This window comes from Capricornis sumatraensis, chromosome 12 (genome assembly GCF_032405125.1).
Source record: "Capricornis sumatraensis isolate serow.1 chromosome 12, serow.2, whole genome shotgun sequence".
NCBI classification, from domain to species: Eukaryota; Metazoa; Chordata; class Mammalia; order Artiodactyla; family Bovidae; genus Capricornis; species Capricornis sumatraensis.
The window spans coordinates 41,408,324-41,428,197 of record NC_091080.1 but is presented as its reverse complement, the minus strand read 5'-3'; the positions used below and the strand labels follow the sequence as shown (position 1 = coordinate 41,428,197).

The 19,874-nt window shown below is 41.9% G+C and overlaps 1 protein-coding gene across 1 annotated transcript in view; it reads right to left on the bottom strand.

Annotated features, from left to right (window-relative positions):
• The window catches only part of FLT1 (fms related receptor tyrosine kinase 1), a 206,570-nt gene that overhangs the window by 118,733 nt on the left and 67,963 nt on the right, over window positions 1–19,874 (bottom strand). The window contains exons 6-10 of the mRNA XM_068984312.1: window positions 19,635–19,771; window positions 15,715–15,889; window positions 14,215–14,332; window positions 11,756–11,925; window positions 10,969–11,128 (exon numbers count right to left, since the gene is read on the bottom strand). Coding sequence (XP_068840413.1) covers window positions 10,969–11,128; window positions 11,756–11,925; window positions 14,215–14,332; window positions 15,715–15,889; window positions 19,635–19,771 — 760 coding nt within the window. The remainder of the gene's footprint in view (window positions 1–10,968; window positions 11,129–11,755; window positions 11,926–14,214; window positions 14,333–15,714; window positions 15,890–19,634; window positions 19,772–19,874) is intronic.

The window sequence follows — 19,874 nt, the reverse complement described above, 5'->3', positions numbered from 1 at the left end:
TTTCACACTCACGAAAGAGGATTTCTCAATGAGGTAGCAATCTGTGATTATCTCACATGTTTTCAGTGATGAGGACAAGGCATGTGGACCATGGAAGGCCTAAGAAAAAGGGATAATAAGCAGCCACACAACTTTCTAAAAGGCCTGAGTGCAAACCTAAGACTTTGATCTTCAGACATGGAAGGTGAGCTCTGGAGCCGTAACGTGCATGACATGGGCTAAGGACGGGAGTGCGACCCCGCCGCCCCGACGCTGAGTCTGTACAAGCTCATCATTCTGTAAGTGCCATGGGGGGCGGGAGGTTACCAAAGAGCAGGACACCTGGGTGGCAGCCAGGGAAGGCGAGCTGGAGCAGAATGACTGGCTGGCAAAGTTTTAGCCTCCATTCAAGAAGACCTAGGTTGGGTCCAAACCTCCCTTTCCAGATTTTCATTTTACCTCGTCCTGGTGAGCCAGCCAGTGACTCTCTAAGCATCTCCTCTTCGACCCCTCCCCATCATTCCCCTGTGTCCCTCTATCAGATCTGTCCTCTCCCTTCCCGTCTGATCCCCCCACGACTTCCCATCACCTTAGGACCCAGATCGCCGCCACTGCCTCACCATGGTGCTCCCTCTTAACTGCCGTCCATTGAAACCATGTGGGTTTGTTTAGTCAACCAGAGTATAAGCACCTCCCTGGAGGAGGAAATGGCACCCCACTCCAGGATTTTTGCCTGGGAAATCCCATGGACAGAGGAGCATGGCGGCCTATAGTCCATGGGGTCACACAGAGTCAGACACGACTGAGCATGATAAACACCTTTCAGCAGGATGCAATACAATGTTGTGGTGAAAATAAGAATAACAGGAATTACAAATATTTTCTAATTTTCCTTGTTATGGCTTCTTAGATACACTCATTTAAAAGTGGACAGTTCATTTCCAAACACATGGGGTTTTTGAAGTATCTTTGATATTAATTTCTCATTTAAATGCTTTCTTTTCTGCAATCACATGCAGTGTTTTTTTCAGTCTTTTAATTTTATCAAGGCTTTCAATGGCTAAGTCAAAGAATCTCTCTTGGTAAATGTCACATTACACTTGAAAATATGTGGGTTACTTTCAAACATCTTTTGATAGTGATTTCTAACAATTCCCCAGTGATAACAGACTCTGTATGATTTCAATATCATAAGACCATGAAATTTTTGCACCTTGATTTATGTCCCTGAATATGTGCCAGTGTCTCCTGTTTTATACCTATGGGAACTTGAATAGAACTTGCATCCTGCTGTTGTGTTAAAATTGTATAAATCTTAATTATGTTGGATTGGTTCATAGTGCTTCTCAGGTCTACTGTATCCTTCTACTTTTCTGTCTATTCATTCTATTAATTTTTGAGAGTCTGATATTGAAACTACAATGAAAAATCTTAATTTATCTACCTAAAAAATAATCATAATGTATTTAACTTTGTTCTGTATTTTCCAAGTCTCCTGTAAATGTGCTAGCATACTTTCATAAGCTAAAAAAGAATAAACAGGAATAATAAGCAGACAGAAATTTGAGAGTTGGGTCTAGTCCTGGGCTTGCCACCATCTAGCTATGAGGGGAAGAATAATGATCTTCAAGCTTCAGTTTCTCATCTATGAAACAAGCTCTCTTTAATCTCCAAAATATTTTAAGTTCTTTAATTTTTTTTAAAGTATAGTTGACTTACAGTGTGTTAGTTTCTGCTGTACAGCAAAGTGAATCAGCTATACATATCCACATATCTACTCTTTTTTAGATTCTTTTCCCATATAGTTCATTACAGTATTGAGTAGGGTTCCCTGTGCCATACAGTAGGTCCTTATCTATTTTATATACATGAATGTTTATACGTAAGTCTCAATCTCCCAGTTTATCCCTCCTCTGTCCTTTCCCCACTGGTCACCATAAGTTTGGTTTCTATATCCGTGACTCTATTTGTGTTTCGTAAATAAGTTCACTTCTACCATTTTTTAAGAGTCCACAATATCACATGATATTTAGAATGTCTTAAACTCTTCAGTGAATGAATCATTCAAAGTGACTAGATCCAGGCACGCAGAGGCTGAGGCTCACACCTCCACGTCCCCTTTCATCAGCTGTAAACCCTTATGCGTTCTCATCCTTTTATGCGTTCATTTCCTTTAATCAGTCTTCCATGAGGTTCGTGAGGCCTGCTGAGGGCTGAGTGTGTGCTGAATCCTGACCCAGAAAATTAACCCTGAACCACGAATGGGAGGGAATGGGAACTTCCCTGTAGGAGATGAAACATGCCTGCGTGGTGGGAAAGCCACAGAGGCGGCAGCGCTATTCGCGGAGCATGCCAGTTCCCTGCTTGATTCGCTGTCCTCCTGAGGTTGGTCCTATGTAGGCTCGCTTGTCCCCGTGGGGTCTCTGCCCCTCAAAGGGTCTACTCCCTCTTCAGGTTTGGGGCCTGAACCAGCTTCATTCACATCATCCCTGGTTCCCAGAGAGACTGTGAGATTGGAGTCAGATGCCCCCAACGGCTGCTAAGTTCTTTCTTCTTTCCTCCCCCAACCCCAGTTCAACTTTAACCCAGTAGACTCTGAGATCTCTGGTGACAAGAGTAAACCCAAAAAGTGAGGCCAGAGCTCTCCCAAACCTGTCCCCTCGAGGACTTCTGTTCCTTCCTCTAGGAACCCACACCGATCCACCGTGGCTCACCAACAAACAGTAACCTTCTGAAATGCCAACCTACTTAGCCTCTTCTATCCCAGATCTGAAAACACCTGAGAGATAAAATTCTGAGCTTCAGTTTCCCTATGGGGAAATTGTGGCCATCGTGTAGAACTGTTGCACAGATTAGGGGTAATGTATGGAATGGAACGCACACAACTTTGGCCCTAGAAAGGATCATTGGTTCAATCTCTTACAGCTATCATCATGAAGTAGTCAACTGCATTCAAGGTGACAAAACATCCCATGAGGATTCTAGAGAAGGTATGAAGAAGTGAATATTGAAGCTCATTAGAAAGTACCACCTGGACCCCAGTCTAAACTGATCACATGCTTCCTTCTAGTCCAGCCCACCAGGTTCTGCTTTTTCACCTAAAAGGGCAGTGAAGTTTATTAGGTTGGCCAAAAGGTTCATTTGGCTTTTTCCATAATATCTTATGGAAAGATGTATTGGCCAACCCAATACATGAAAACCACAGACCAAGGTCCATGTTTCAAGAAACAGTCTCTCCAGCCCATGGATACATAAGATGTGCCTTTCCAAGGAAAGGTGCACGTTTTACAAGGGGTTTGTTTACATATTATCTCAGGATCTTGTGTCAGGATAGGAGTTTCTAGATTTGGTCATGAAAATGCTCATTCAATTAAAAAAAAAAAAGTCTGTGAACATGGGCCAAAGACAATTGGGGCGGTTCTGCCAGTGTTCTGGAGGAATCTCCCCAAATTGTGGGTTGCTACCTTCTGGTCTTCCTACTCCGGGGAAGCTAACATTGAACTTTGCTCAAAAGATCCCTCTAAAAATCACCCAGCAAGACTTCCTATGACTCAGCCTTTTGGTTCAATTTAAACACACAATGGAACGTTTGATAGGAATTACAGGAGACAGTTAATTCATTAGCAACAATTATTCATCGGACTCCCTGTATGCCTAGGAAGAGTGGGGAATGAGGAAAATCTCACAAAGGGTAGGAAAGTGGCAAAAAGGCACTGGCAAATGAGCTCGCTCTGTTTTCAGATCTCTGCATGAAATATTAATAAAGGCTGTTGTTGGAAGACTCACACGGGTGGCAAGGACTTCCTTATCCCATCATTATATAACAGAAGGCAAGACGTTTCCCAAGTGACGTTTTGGCTTGTGATGAAAGCTTCTTGGGAGTGGCCAGATTTACCCTAATGTTGTTAAAGCTCAAAGTCCTAATCAGGTGGGCTTGGGTGAAGTGGTCATCTTTTAAGTCCTTGTTTTGATTTGAGGTTTTGCATGTACCAAGTTAAAATTCTCTGGAGCCTGTCTGATTTGAGTCTGTCTAGGTATACCCACATGAGATGTGGGTACAAATTGTATACTTAGAAGCAGTGTGATAAATATTAAAGCATGAAGTATGTGATCAAATTTCCAAAAGACAAGGTCATCTTAAATTACAGCTTCTCTCTGACATTGACCTACATCTAGCCTCAGGAGAGGCTGGCTTTTCCAGTGCTGAAACCAGTAAAACTTGTATTTGGTAGCTAGAAAAATCAGATATGGGATGTAAAATTGTTTCAGCATAAAAAGAATAGACAGCCATGCTGGTAGTCAATTAAATTTGGGTCCTTGAATATATTTCTCATTAACTACCATTAATGATTGTTTTGTTTTTGCCCTGTTAATTTTACATACCCCACTGGTGCACAAAACTGCTTCTCCCAAATGATCCAGACCTAATACATCCTTAATGATTCAGGCCTTCCTTTCTCTGCCAATTTGGTGATGTAAACAATAGAGAAATGCAATTAGGCAACTTCTCAGAGTTCCTAGAGGCCTCTGCCTCCGTATTTTGTAGGCCAACCCCGTCTCCTCTCCCCCACAAAACACTCCCCCTCACTGCCCCTGCAAGAGTGTTTCAGAAATGGAATGTCAAACCTTGTGGCAGGGAATATAATTCCCTTTCTTTTTTAAAAAATTGAAGTAGAGTTGATTTACAATGTGTGTGTCAGTCATTCAGTTGTGTCCAACACTTTGCAACCTCCATGGACTGTAGGCCACCAGGCTCCTCTGTCCATGGGATTTTCTAGGCAAGAATACTGGAGTGGGTTGCCACGCCCTTCTTCAGAGGATCTTCCTGACCCAGGGATTAAACCCGGGGCTCCTGCATTTCAGGCAGATTCTTAGCCGTCTGAACAATGCTGTGTTACAGGGAACACTTTTGGGCTGGGCAAAATGTTTGTTTGGACCTGGATGGGTAGGGTGGGGAGGGAGGTGAGAGGGGGATTCAGGATGGTGGGGACACATGATTCATACTCATGTATGGTGGAAACTAGCACAATATTGTAAAGTAATAATCCTCCAATTTTAAAATAAATTTTTTTAAAGTTTGGATTTTTCCGTAATATCTTATGGAAAACCCAAGCAAACTTTTTGGCCAACCCCATATTTTCTATCAAACACCTAAACACAGAATTATTTGAGACTCCAAATTTGATTTGCTTTAAACCTTTGGAAGTAGTTCCTTGAGATTCCATGGATGTCTATTAGGTTTTCTTAGCAAACCCACCATTCTAACTAAGAAAGCAATAAAGAATACTCTACCCATGGCACCTTCCACAAGATGAGAATCCCGTTACACTGCATGTGTTCTGAAAGACTGCACTGGCAAAAGGCCAAATGGAACAAGCAAGGTTTTAGGGCTAACTGGGCGAAGAACGCCAATGCCTTGGTCTGTATGGGCTGGACAGGACTGACAGAGGAAAATAGCGGCAGTGGAGGAGTTGCTACATTGTTTTCCTTAATGAGTGATTATCAACATTATAATTACTGCGTCAATTCTGCACCACGGCATACACCATTACATGTAAGACTTTTCTTAACAACCGCTCTGCATTGGTAAGTTGTTGTTGTTGTTGTTGTTTTTGTGCATTTGGCCCTGACCTTCAGAGTTAATCCTGAGGTCCAATGGCTTTATAATTTGTAAGAAGTGGAAGGGAAACAGTGCGCAACCACTAGGAAATTATTTCAAGCTCTTCAGAAAAAAGAAAACGTCATTTTAAGTGGTTGTCTCACTTCACTCGTTAACTCACTGGGTATTATAGGAAAGGGGAAGCAGGGCAGTTACCATTCACAGAAGGGGAAACTGGAGCCCAGATTAAATAACTGGCCAAGGTCACACAGAAGTCAGGGACAGGGCCAAGAATAGAACCCACTTCCTTCATTCCCAGGTCTCCATGCCCAAGACTGTGGCAAAGAGACGCTGCAGGTACATATATAGACAGAGGATACAGAATCACCCAGTGGGTTTGACTTTACATCATTAAATTTTAAGCACAAAATGTATGTATCTTTGTTTTGCTCAATTGGTATCAGTAGATGTGGAAAGTCTATCTAGACTGAATACGAACCATGTGCACGATGCATTGTAAGATATAGGTAATGTCAACACAGTGTATCAGATTTCTCTCTACAGATTTTTATGAGTCACAGATAGCTGGTGAAGGAAACGAGACTTTCACAAGAACCCAATATACCTAACATTTTCCATCAAAGCATGATGACACAGATGTGTTGCAACTCTATTATAATCTATTAGTGTTGTTGATGACTTGGAAATGATAATTTGTGATGCTAAGAAGGAGAGAATTACAGTAGCCTCTGGTCTAAAGAATGTCTGTTCTAAAACCCAAACTGCCATCCTTAAAGGCTGCTGGCCTTGAACCTGCTTACATTAAAGAACCAGATTCAGTTCAGTTCAGTCACTCAGTCGTGTCTGACTCTTTGCGACCCCATGAATCGCAGCAAGCCAGGCCTCCCTGTCCATCACCAACTCCCAGAGTTCACTCAGACTTATGTCCATCGAGTCAGTGATGCCATCCAGCGATCTCATCCTCTGTCGTCCCCTTCTCCTCCTGCCCCCAATCCCTCCCAGCATCAGAGTCTTTTCCAATGAGTCAACTCTTTGCATGAGGTGGCCAAAGTACTGGAGTTTCAGCTTCAGCATCAGTCCTTCCAAAGAACACCCAGGACTGAAAAGAACCCGATTGCCCTTCTCCAATTTCTCCTGGCTTCCTCAAATTCATCCTCCCCATTCCCCACAGAGAGGCCCCTTCCAAACAGCCCCATATTGTTCCTTTACAGAGCATCCTCCATGGAGGAGGCGGCCTTATCTGAGCAATTTTCCTTTGAGACTGGACCAGCACTGTGACAGAGCTCACCAAGGACCGTGAGATTGCAACCAGCTCACCTTGTGGGTGGTTAATAGTTCTACTTAGTTCTTTACAACCCGGGTTGGAGGGTGTATGTGTGGGGGGGTGAAGTTCTAAAAAAATGGCAGGAGTCAGCTCTCTTACATCCCAGTGTACCCCACCCCAGCTTCAGCCAACCCGCAAGTCAGAACCACTTCCTCCCATGACGGGAAACAATGAATGCGGCTGGCCCCAACTCCCCTGTTATACACTTGTGTTCATTCTTACTTTTGCCTACCTCATCTATCGTGCTTTCTTCTTCTCTGCTTCTGAAAAATCATAAATTCTGTTTTCCTCGATTCTGCAACCCAGACCTACTAGATCTCTATTTCTAAAGCACAGCAAAATCACATTTCACTTTCCACAGTCTTAGTGCTCATTTCTCTGCAATATTAGGTAAAAGTTCTCACGGTTGTGAAACTAGCTTTCCAGTAGGGAGAAAAATGTTTTCCAAGTTCCTTGAAAGTTTTGGAGCCTTACTTGGAGACATTTACCCTAATGCAAGCAATAATTACAACCTTGCAAGATTCCCATGGCACTCTATACCTTTCTCAAACACACTGCCTTATTTGAGCCTTATATACTCCCTATGAAGTGTATGTAATCACCTCTATTGCATATGAACAGAAGCTGTAAACTACACATGTGGAAAGTACTATAAGCTCACCACCCTTCTGAGTGCTCCCTGCTTTATGCTTAGGCTGACATGGGGCAAGTTAGGACAATCTATTTAGAAGTCTCACCAGTTGCTAGAAGTGAGAGAAATCCCACATTCCACCTCATTTGGTATTACAGTAGAAAAATCTGCCTGCAATGAAGGAGATGTGGCCCGAGCCATGGGTTCAATCCCTGGGTTGGGAAGATCCCTTGGAGAAGGAAATGGCTAACCACTCCACTATTCTTGCCTGGAAAATTCCATGGACCAGGGAGCCTGGGGGTTACAGTCCATGGGGTTGCAAAGAGTCAGACACAACTTAGCGGCTAAACACACACAATAATAACAATGTTTTTAAAAATTCAAAACAGTCTGCTTCTTCTACTACTTTACTATCAAGATATGCAGAGAATTAAAAGGCGGGGAAGATTCTACTGTATTTTCCCACAGCTTATTATGTATGTGAGTTTAAAAGTAACTACTTTCCCCTATTCTTAACGTCTTAGGACAAATTCTAGGTCAATCAACAACCACAATGTCATTCAGTTTGAGCACAGCTTAGCAGCTTACCACATTGTTTTTAAAGGAGGCAATTTTTGTTAAATTTATTTAAGGCTTGAACAGTTCCAATCATTTTTTAAAATATATTTATTGGCCTCCAGGAAACTATACAGTAAGTCTGAATCTTTTTAGACTCATTAACCAGTTGGCCACTTTAAACCAATGAATAGTTTTGAGGTACTTAAACACATTCTGACCTCAAAACTAATGCTTTGGTGTGGTCCATAGATAGATATATCTCTTAACTAGAACCTAAAAATTAAATACCAAGAATTATTCTACATATTCAAGAGTAATATGTATATATTAATCATGTAATCTCTTTTGACAAAGATGCACAGATAACATTCTGCAAATATGTACTGTGTAACCCAGAATAAGTTAAGATTTTTACAATCCATACACTAGAACACCCATTATTCGAATGTCACTATCTAAAATTCCTGCCTGCAAGTGAATCTAAGTACATAAAAATAGTTCATATAAAGACATACTTGAAAAATTTTAGTAGTAAAAGAGGGCTTGTCTGTCAGTGTGAGCTCTGATCTCTCTGCAGGGTGAAATCAAGTTTTTCTATTTGCTCTCTAGTGTACAAAGGTCCCGTGTATCTTTCTGAAGTATCTCTACATTAAATGCATTGATTCAACCATCAAGCATCCAAGTTGGACCTGACACAGGTAAGCTACTCAGCCTACTGACTTAAAAAATGAGAAGCTCTTAAGGATATGCACATTTCCTGCATTTCAAGCACCAATTTATTTGTAAGTGAATCATCACTAAAAGAGTGAAAACTTGCATTTGTGATCTGTCTTCTGATAGGCAGAAAGAAAGAAAAGAAAGCCTTTAGCATTAAAAGAATATGTCAGATGGCCATCAAACATTTACGGAAGATTTAAGGTACTGCTCTCAATCTTTGAGAGAGTTCCAAGAGGAATAAGATATCTTTCTAGGCTTTGGCAAGCATACTTCGTAAAATGGGAGAAGGATCCTCCTTACCACAGAGGAACTGGGAAAAAAAGGTAATGTTTATAAAGTTTCACTTCAGCTGACCTAATTCCCAAAACCATATTTTGTTAGCATTATTCAAACTTAACTTTATAATATTACGTTCTGTCACTCATAATTCTTATTTTCTAACACAGTCATTAGCTCTAATCCTGAATAGAAATGAAATGTTAGATTTGCTATTGTCAGATCACAATAAGAATATTCTTAAAAGGCTATGTTATTCTATAACAATTCAACTCTATACATTTATCCAAAACTAAAAGCTTAAGTTAGTTATTCTAAATGCATTTGCAAATAGTTATTGTTTAGTTGCTAAGTTGTGTCCAACTCTTTGCAACTCTATGGACTGTAGCCCACCGGGCTCCTCTGTCCATGGGATTTCCCAGGTAAAAATACCTGAGTGGGTTGCTATTTCCTTCTCCAGGGGGTCTTCCCAACCCAGGGATCAAACCTGAGACACCTGCATGGGCAGGCAGATTCTTTAGCACTAAGCTACCTGGGAAGCCCCAGTTGCAAGTTAGGTTAGCACAAACATCAAGGCCTGAAAGAGTCCATAAATATGGATGTCTATTTCCAAATCAGCAAAATAATAAAATCTCAGTATATTTTACTTTCTCTGGGGTTAAATAATCACAGTGGTAGAGAAGGTATTCCAGATCTGTGAGTTCCCATATTTCTATTCTTAGCAAAGGATTCACCCATATAAGAAATCAGATGTGTGAAAACAGCCACTTCTCAGGAATTACACACTCACCCAGGAACTTTCACAATCAGGATAATATGCCTTAAAAGATTGAAACACGAGATGAAGACAGGCTGAAATTGCAGGAAGTATCTAGAAATCCAAATAGCCTCTTCTGTTCATGCTAGAATTATATTGTGTTTATTTATCAAGCTAATTAAAAAAAATAATAGCAACTCTCCCAACCACTCTACAGTGGGACGAAAAGCAATAAAGGAAACATTTTGGCCTAATGCTAATTGTTGAGCAGTCTCACTACTATCTGACTACTGCACCCATCAATTCTATTTGTGTACCTTCAAATTCGCTCCCATGAACTATCAGGTATCAATCCCCTAGGCTCAATAGTAATGGAAAACAGCAAACAGGGCTCGGTCATCAACAGGAAGCAAGGAAACACTGCAAACACACCCCGAGCATCTGTGTATTCAGACAGGATGCTGAATCAGCTCATAGCTCAGAGAAGACAAGTGTACCCACACCTTGTGATGTAACAGTGGTGTCAGCAAACAGCTGTTCATACTGAGGAGGGAGGAAAGAGTCTGAGAAAGTCAGGAAGGTTTGTGGAGAAGGTGACCCCACTGATGAGCCTGGGAAGATAAAGATGGACCTCTCAGGGGGGCAGAAAGCATGTGGAAGGTCACTCCAACAAGTGTAAGAGCACACACAGAGCCTAGGCAAGGCAATGATCACCAGTGGTGGGAAGATCTGATGTCATGCTCGATGTTTTTGGAGTGCTAAACGGGGGGACCAGTAACTGATGTAGTGATGGAGCCGAAGTCTGGGGGTGCCCGGTTGGAAAACAAGAGATGGGAGTTCCAACACGAGTTCCAAAGAGTGGCTCAGAGGGGGACCCTCATTCTGTCCCTGTGCTCCCAGTCTAGAACTATTAGAATTATGACATGGTTAGCCACGGTAAGGAAGAAGCGTAGGTAGAATGCCTACCTTTTCCCAGGGCAGGGGAAGCCTTGCCTGCTGTGGACCGCACATCCCAAGTGCCGACTCCCATCTGTGGCCGTGAAAGACCCTGGAGTCCAGATGTTGAAGAGCATTCGAAAGTCATTTGAGAAACAAACTGTGCCTACCTTGCGTTGGAGTGATTATGGGTACAGGGGTGCCAGAACCACGTGATGGCAGGCATGGGGACTCCGTAAATGGTGCAGGTCAGGATCTGTCTGCTGCCCAGTGGGTACAAGATCGGATCCGGGAATGATGATACAGCCTTTTCGTAAATCTGGGGTTTCACTGAAAGCAGAGAACAGGACAGAGGTGGAGAACTGGTCTAACGACTGGACCACAACACCAAGGACCACGTTCCAGCTGGCTTTGATGTCAAGGAGACAAACATGGATGAAAACCAAACCTGTGTAACTGTCATCTTAATGTCAATTGAAAAGCAATAGATGAGTTTTGATTCCATGGTACGTACGTTCTGATCACAATGATTTAAAAAAAAATCACATTGCTACGTGAGATAAGAAGCAACCATGAAATAGTTGGGATGGGGGCATAGTGGTTTTTAAAACAATTGAAAAATTTTTAATTTTCTTATACTGACTTTAAAAATCAATTATTAGAGTACAGTTGCTTTATAATGTTATGTTAGTTTCTACTGTACAGCAAAGTGAATCAGCTATATGTATATGTGTATATATATATATATATATATATATATATATATATATACCCCCCCTTTTCTGGATTTCCTTCCCATTTAGGTCAGCACAGAGCACCAAATAGGGTTCCCTATTATAGACAGCAGGTTCTTATTCATTATCTATTTTATTTACTGGCTTTTGACACAAATTGTCACTAATTTCACCTCCACCAGAACCACAAGAAAAGTTTGAAAAGTTTGAACGGTGAACTTACCATTGACAATCAGAGTGACAGTGAAGTTTTTGAACACATTTGCCTGCTTTACACCCAGCAAGATTGTGTAGTCCCCTGCATCTTCGGGAGTCACATCTTTGATAATCAATGAATAGCCACAAATCAAATAGCGGGCAGACTTCTCAGTGGCCAGTGACCCATCTTTTAACCTGTGGTTAAGCACAGGATCAGTAAGTTATTTCATACCACCTCTTAGATAACACGTTAACATTGCCATGTAAGGATGTGAGCTCCAGTTTAGACATCTAGAGCCCTGGATTCCTCAACAGCCACTTAAAACATTTAGACACTGACTTAGTAAAGCCCAGTGGGGGAATTTTAGATCGGGAAGCAATGCTTTGTTGATTGGCAAAGAGGAAGAAGTAAGCTGAGGGAAGAAAGACAAGCGATGATTTAATGTACCCACATGGATGCTGCTTGCTACTGTGACTTAAGTATTAACCCAGAAGCACAGGCTGATTCCATCTGAGATATTTTTTCAGAGTTCTCCATGAGGCTCCATCGCAATACAAGGGTCATTGTAAGTCAGATCAACTAGATCACTTCTCCAGATAAAAACAAAAATAGACTTTCCCATTGTGGCCTCATGTGGAGTTCTTATTAGTTATATAAATGGTCACACCAGTTGTCCCTTTCATAAGCTATAGTGAAATCAAGATTATCAAGGTTCTTTCCTCTGGGAAAGATTAAGGCACAAAACTCACAAACAAAAGGTATAAACTTAAAAATAATTTTTTTTAAACTTTAAAGACAGACTCAATGCCTAGATATCACTCAATTACATACAGAAACGAGAGTCGGGCTAGAAGGCTCACCCCGGCTCTGCCACTGTATGCCGTGAACTTGACTAAGTCATTGATTCTCAGTTTCTCCAAGTTTCTCAAAGATCTCTTAACTGTAAAACTCTGTGATTCCATTAAGTGGCACAGTTCTTTCAGCGGGCATTTTTCATGGGCTTCCCTGGTGGCTCAGTGGTAAAGAATCTGCCTGTCAGTGCAGGAGATGCAGGTTGGATCCCTGGGTCGGGAAGATCCCCTGGAGAAGGAAATGGCAACCCACTCCAGTATTCTTGCCTGGGGAATCCCATGGACAGAGGAAGCTGGTGGGCTACAGTCCATGGGGTCACAGAGTCAGATATGACTGAGTGACCAAACAACAAGTAGGAATTTACTGTGTTCTGCATAAAGCTGTAATGTTAGCAGTGGCACTGGTTCATAGGCATGCAAACAAATTCTAATTCCCAGTAGGTCTCATTTCCAAAGCAGCAAAATGTGTGATTTTAAACCACGCATTTTGCTGTGGTTATAAATCCCATTTTAGTATTACTTTAAATTATTTCTTATGAACAAGTCATTACTTTCAAAATTGGGTTTTTTTGTTTGTCTGTTTTAGGTCTTTGCTACTTAGCTACTGGAGAAGTTAGCAGTGTTGAACAGAGGACTATGTACTTCCTAGAGTGGAGTGTGTATTTCTATTGGAATAACACACATTCATAGGAAATTTACTATTAAACTTTTTAAATATTATGAAACAAAACCTCTCTTCTACTGCAACGACAAGAAGGGACATAGCACAAAGTCTCATTTTCTCTTTAATGCCCTATTAACGATGCAGAGGAAAACTAAAATGCTACACCCATTTGATATTGAAAGCAAAACAAGCTCTGGTTGAGATTCTATATTGTGTGGGTTGTTTTCCTAATCAGTTGTGTACTATACTCTTTGGAATGCAATGGCTTGGGCCAAAGATCCTGGCATTTAGAAATGATTTCACAAAATGATTGCAGATTATCAACAGATTACATTGTTTTACATCAGGTGTTGGGTTCGCATTAAAAAAAAAAAAAAGTTGCTTAAATCGTTTCTGAATATGCAAACTTCCAGCCAGAAAACCTTTTAATTAGTTCAAGTAGGGCCATGGGTGTACCCCTGCCACCAAATCAGTCTTGTCTCTATTAATGTTTAATTTTAAAACAAGACTGGAACTTTCAGCCCAGCTGTACCTAAAAGAATTATTTTCCGATTATAAGAGAATTATTATCCTCATCACAAGGGCCCACTTCTTCAGGGTTAATAGAGCATGTTACATCCTCAAGATCCTTCCTAATCATTGCTCAACATACTCCATTCAGAGGAGGTTGACATCATAGGAAGGTTTAGAGAGGCAGAAATTTAGTCGCTGGGAGTGAATGACTAAACCGCCATGAGCACTCAAAACACCCTAACCCTTGCTCCGTCCTGTTACATTATTTGTCCACCCCATCAGCCCTTCCCACTCACTCTGCTCCGAGCCTAGAAATCAGCCCAGACCCTAGTCTTCCACTGTTGTCTGGGAAATGTATATCGTTTCTTTTCAGGAATTCAAGTCTCTCAAGGCTCCTGCATCTTCCTACTGACAAAGCACGTCTTAAGCTGCGAGGAACATGACTGTGATCCTACCAGGCAACTTCTGGAGCGGGGAACGCCTTCACTCTCATGGAGAGCCGGTAAGACCGCTTGCCAGCTACAACCTCAAACACCCGCTGCTGTTGAGGCCTCATAGTGATGAATGCCTTGTCTTTGAAAGAAGAGAGAAATCCATTAGAAAAGATTATCTGTAAACAAAACCGAACCAAAACCCCATTCAAGGAGGGTGCAACCAGGGAGGAAATGGAACTGAATTACTGGTGGCTCAGATGGTAAAGAAGCTGCCTACTATCTGGGAGACCTGGGTTTGATCCCTGAGTTGGGAAGATCCTCTGGAGAAAGAAATGGCAACCCACTTCAGTATCCTTGCCTGAGAAATCCCATGGACAGAGGAGCCTGGTGGGCTACAGTCTATGGGGTCACAAAGAGTCAGACACAACTGAGCAACTAACATACATGCTCAAGTACTGATCAGTGAATAAAACTGTTTAGAAGTACCCAAACAAGTGAAATATTTGCAAAATCAAATGGTCCCTGGGACATAAAAGCCCAGTGGCAGGGCAACAGATACACCTTACACATCTATATTATAACAAAAACATATAAAGTTACTTCTAAAAAAAAAACAACCTGGCCAATATGAGTGCCGTGGGAGAAAGTTGTTCCATGTGCTCTAGAACAACTAACTTGATATAAAACATCAACTGGAGCAAGTCGAAAGAAGATCAAAGGCATTGGTAGAACTGTCCTCCAGCTTCTGCTCCTTACAAGGTTATCTTTTCAATGGCAGAAATAAAATTAGGTTTTTAAGACTTCTGAAGAGGTTAAAGTATTTTCTTGACAGAATTTGCCTATTGGAATTAAACAATAATATCAGGATTTCATGGGAATAAAATCAGGGATAAAAGGACATCTGTTCTAAGTAATTTATCACAGCGTATTTTTCTCCAAATCAGTATGATCTCAGAAATTTCTTCCAGAAGTTAAAGGTATAAATGATTGTATTTTTCTGTTTTGTTCATGTAAAGTGAAGTAAAGTCACTCAGTTGTGTCCAGCTCTTTGCAACCCCATGGACTGCAATACTTGGACTGCAGCCCGCCAGGCTCCTCTCTCCATGGGATTCTCCAGGCAAGAATATCGGAAAGGGTTGCTATTCCCTTCTCCATGTGATCTTCCTGACCCAGGGATTGAACTTGGGTCTCCTGAATTGCAGGCAGATTCTTTACTGCCTGAGCCACCAGGGGAGCCCAATGCAACACTGAACAAATCACTTTATAGGTTCTAATATGATCTGACTGACTTATTATCCACAATAAATTTGTAAGGGAAAGATACTTGACTCAGTGCAAAAGTATTCCAGTTGAAGAACACCTAATGTGATTTGCACTTGGGCAGGGGGTGAAGGGAGATAAAGTTGTATTTTTTCATGACAGGCTACCTCCTTTCCAAAAGAAAATTTACATGATTTATAGAACTGTACCTCCCCCTACCCCAAATCTGCAGTGACTAGAAAGCAGCGAAGGGTTGCTTACCATATATATGCACCGAGGCGTTAACAGACTTGAGTGATAGCCCGCTTCTCACACGACAAGTGTAAAGCCCTTGGTCTTCCTTCTGCACTTTGTCAATAACGAGGATACTGTAGAATACATTATTGTGGGGACTGCGTTGGTCGATGCGCTGCCTTATACTGGCTCTCTTATTTACCTAGGAAGAAAGTGTATAACAGATGTAGCAGTAGTCATGGGTTGCATGTAGAGTTATAGCATTTCTAAAATGATTCCTACAACCTGTAATTTTCTGCTAAGAGGCAAACCCACTCAGAGCAAGCTGCTCAGAACCACAGCTCTGTCTAGACATGTTTCTAACACGTGCCATAGCGCCCTGATTCAGCACTTCAGGTTCTTCAAATGGACTTTCACATGTACACTATCATAACAGTTCCTTGCAACAAGCCAGTGAGATTGGTGGGGTTATTGCCTTTTTGCGGATAAAGAAATCAAAGCATCAAAACACTGACCAGAGTAGCCCGGGAACTTGGGTCTTCTGAGTACAAATCTGATTCTTCCCTCTAGCACCTCTCTAAGCAGTAACCTGTTCCATAGGCAGCGACGTCGGACACAAACGCAGGCAATAACTGTCTTTAGTATGTGGACTCATGGCAGGCTTTCTCCTAATAAATCACCATGTTTGAGTTTTTTGGGGTTTTTTTTTTTCTTCCTTCTAGAAATGAAAGATGATGAATCCTGGCTACACCTATTAGGGTTTAATGATCCATGTTTCATTATTTCACTATTTGAGCAAGGCTTGCCAATTTCTGCTAAGCCTCATGAAATGGGTCTGGGGACCTGCAAAGCCCTTGGCAAGTTTTAGCCAACAGTCGAGGGGTGGGGTCGGTCCCATGTTTGCAGGCCTCGGGCTCAGCACTGTACCCTGGCCACAATGATCCACTCCCGGTTTTGCGAAGATGAGGTCACAGTGTCTTTTCCTTTCATTGTTCGCTCCTTTCTTTTTCTTGCTCTTTTTTCCAAGCATTGCATTTTGTAACACATAATATGTTATTTCCTCCTCTCAGTTTGTCCCCGTGAGGAGGCATGGAAAAGGACTCTGGGAGTTGGCCAGACTGGTCTCTGGGTCTTGACCTTAGCTCTCCCTCTGTGCCATGCTGGATAAATTCTACCTACCTGTTGGCACAGATGCGTTAAACAATTCTCTCCCTTTTTGGCAGCAACCACAGAGAAGATGTCAGTCATTGCCATCAAAAATAAGAGAATTGGTCCCTACGTGCCAGACTGAGGGACCTTCAGCAATTCTATTCGTGTTGATATTACTTCTCCCTTCTCCCTTCAGCATCAATAGGTGGTAAAAATATGATTAAAAAATGGGATGTTTTTATAGTCAAAAAATTTTCCTACTTTACCATGAAGAAATATGGCAAATACCACCTTAACCATGGGACCAAGATGGCATCGTGTACTGCCATCTATGACATTGAGAAGGACACAACATCACTTCTATTGCACACCTGCCCAAAGTACATGGCCTGAGTCTAATAATTAGAAAAAAGACCAGAAAACCCCCCAAATAACGGGTATTCTACAAAATAACTGCTGTATTTCAAGGAAGGGAGGGCTTTCCTGGTGGCTCAGATGGTAAAGAGTCTGCCTGCAGTGCAAGAAACTCGGGTTCGATCCCTGAGTCGGGAAGATCCCCTGGAGATGGAAACGGCAACCCACTCCAGTATTCTTGCCTGGAAAATCCCAAGGACAGAGGAGCCTGGTGGACTACAGTCCATGGGGTCACAGAGTCAGATACGATTGAGCAACTTCACTTCAAGGAAGAGAGGAAGAGAGGGAAGGGGTCCTTTAAAAATCAACACAACAAAAGAGATAAAAATACCAAGGGCCTAGCCCAGGTTAAAAGAAGACTAAGGAGAAATATTACTTTGTCAACAAAGGTCCATCTAGTCAAGGCTATGGTTTTTCCCGTGGTCATGTATGGATGTGAGAGTTGGACTGTGAAGAAAGCTGAGAGCCAAATAATTGATGCGTTGGAACTGTGGTGTTGAAGAAGACTCTTGAGAGTTCCTTGGACTGCAAGGAGATCCAACCAGCCCATTCTAAAGGAGATCAGTCCTGGGTGTTCTTTGGAAGGAATGATGCTAAAGCTGAAGCTCCAGTACTTTGGCCACCTTATGGGAAGAGTTGACTCACTGGAAAAGACTCTGATGCTGGGAGGGATTGGGGGCAGGAGGAGAAGGGGACGACAGAGGATGAGATCGCTGGATGGCATCACGGACTCGATGGACGTGAGTCTGAGTGAACTCCGGGAATTGGTAATGGACAGGGAGGCCTGGCATGCTGCGATTCATGGGGTCACAAAGAGTCGGACACGACTGAGCGACTGAACTGAACTGAAAGAGATAGGACATCCGAATGGCAAGATAAGATTCTAGATCAGAAATTTTGTGCTGGTTGCTGCTCTTCTTCCCACATTTGGTAACATCTTCATTGTTTCTGCCTTGGTATCCTAAAACTGCCTCTGGGTTTTACAATAGTCTTGTCAGCAGCCACAGGCTATTTAAGTCAAAATGAAACAGGTTAACAACTTAGATCTTTAGTCCCACAAACCACATTCCCCAGGCTATTAGGCGTCTGTCGTGACGTGGAATGTACTAGACCACTTCCATCACAGAAAGGTCTATTGAACAGGGCCACTTTCAAAGTAATGGACATTCAACAGATGTATCACCATAGTCTTACAGCAGCAACACTGAAAGGATAAAAAATTCCTTCCCTCCTTACATGTATTAAGAATATATGGCTTCTAGCAAAACCCAGAACATATTGCCACAAGCTGTAGCAATCTTATTTCAACCATTTTCTAGAAAATACCTTATGACTAATGAGTCTTTAATATGTCCCTATGGAGTCTTTGCGGTACCTTTTGTTGCCAGTTTATTCTGTTTTCCTAGCAAGAAGTATGAATATTGTACATCACAGGGAATATAGCCCAGTATTTTGTAATAACTGTAAAGAAAGCATAATCTATAAAAATTCTGTATCACTATGTTGCATACCTGAAGCTAAACTAACGTTGTAACTCAGCTGTACCTCAATTAAATAAAACAGTGGCTGGGGACTGCCGCACTCACCTTAATTCTACACACGCCATCTAATACATGCTATGTAATGTATACATAAATTAATCATAAGCTAACTTTGTGACTGGGCCACCTGAATGATGTAACCAACGGTTTTCCTGGGATCTGAACCTGGGATCAGACACATAAAAAATGGTGCTGGACTCACTGTCGGACGATTCTCAACAGTTTATCAGAGATTCCCCCTGTATACATATTTAAAACAAAGATTGTTTGCAAGGATGTTTAATTTGAACAAGGGAACCCAACTCAGGCTTCATTCTTTTCATTTTTCTGAAAGACAGAATCACTTCTTTGTCTCTTGACAAACGGAATATTCGGTGGCTGGGTTACATTATCTTTCCCAAACATGCTCCAATCAGGTGCCTGCCTGTCTGCCGGTCTCTTCAATTAATGCGCCGACAAAAAACTTTTTGCTGTTGTTGTTACAAAAGATAGCCCCTGCCTGGCACGTTGTGATAAATTTCTTTCTCATCTCTAAATCCTAGAGACTCGTTTCCAAGGATGAAACAATTCCCTTTTCCACCCAGAATCGTGCAATAGAAATACCAGCCTATACACTTCCAAACAAAACCTCCAGACATCAAAAGACGGTATCTCTGCAGATCATACTCACAACACGTCAGGGAAGAGAAGCACCCGAACCAAACCCAAAGCTCCTTTATTGACTCTGCCAGAAGCATCAGAATATTCTGCATTTTCTCCCTCACTTCAAAAACTCAGTTTAGCATCTCACTTGCAAAAACGAAATACTGTCCTATAGAAGAAATAGAAAAGGAGGTCACTCACTTCTCCAGGGTATCTCCAGGTCATCGCAACTCTTGTGTTCAATGGGGTGGTAGCTGTGCAGTTGAGGGTGAGCCTATGGCCTCTCAGTAGTTTGACTGGGCTTGGTGTGCTTATCCAGACATCTGTGATTATGTTGGCTGCAAGCATAAGAAGTCATGTTAAAAAAAAAAAAAAAAATCAACGTTTCATTAAGCAGATAAACCCTTGAGCGTCCTGGCGTATGTTTATGCTTCCGGAACA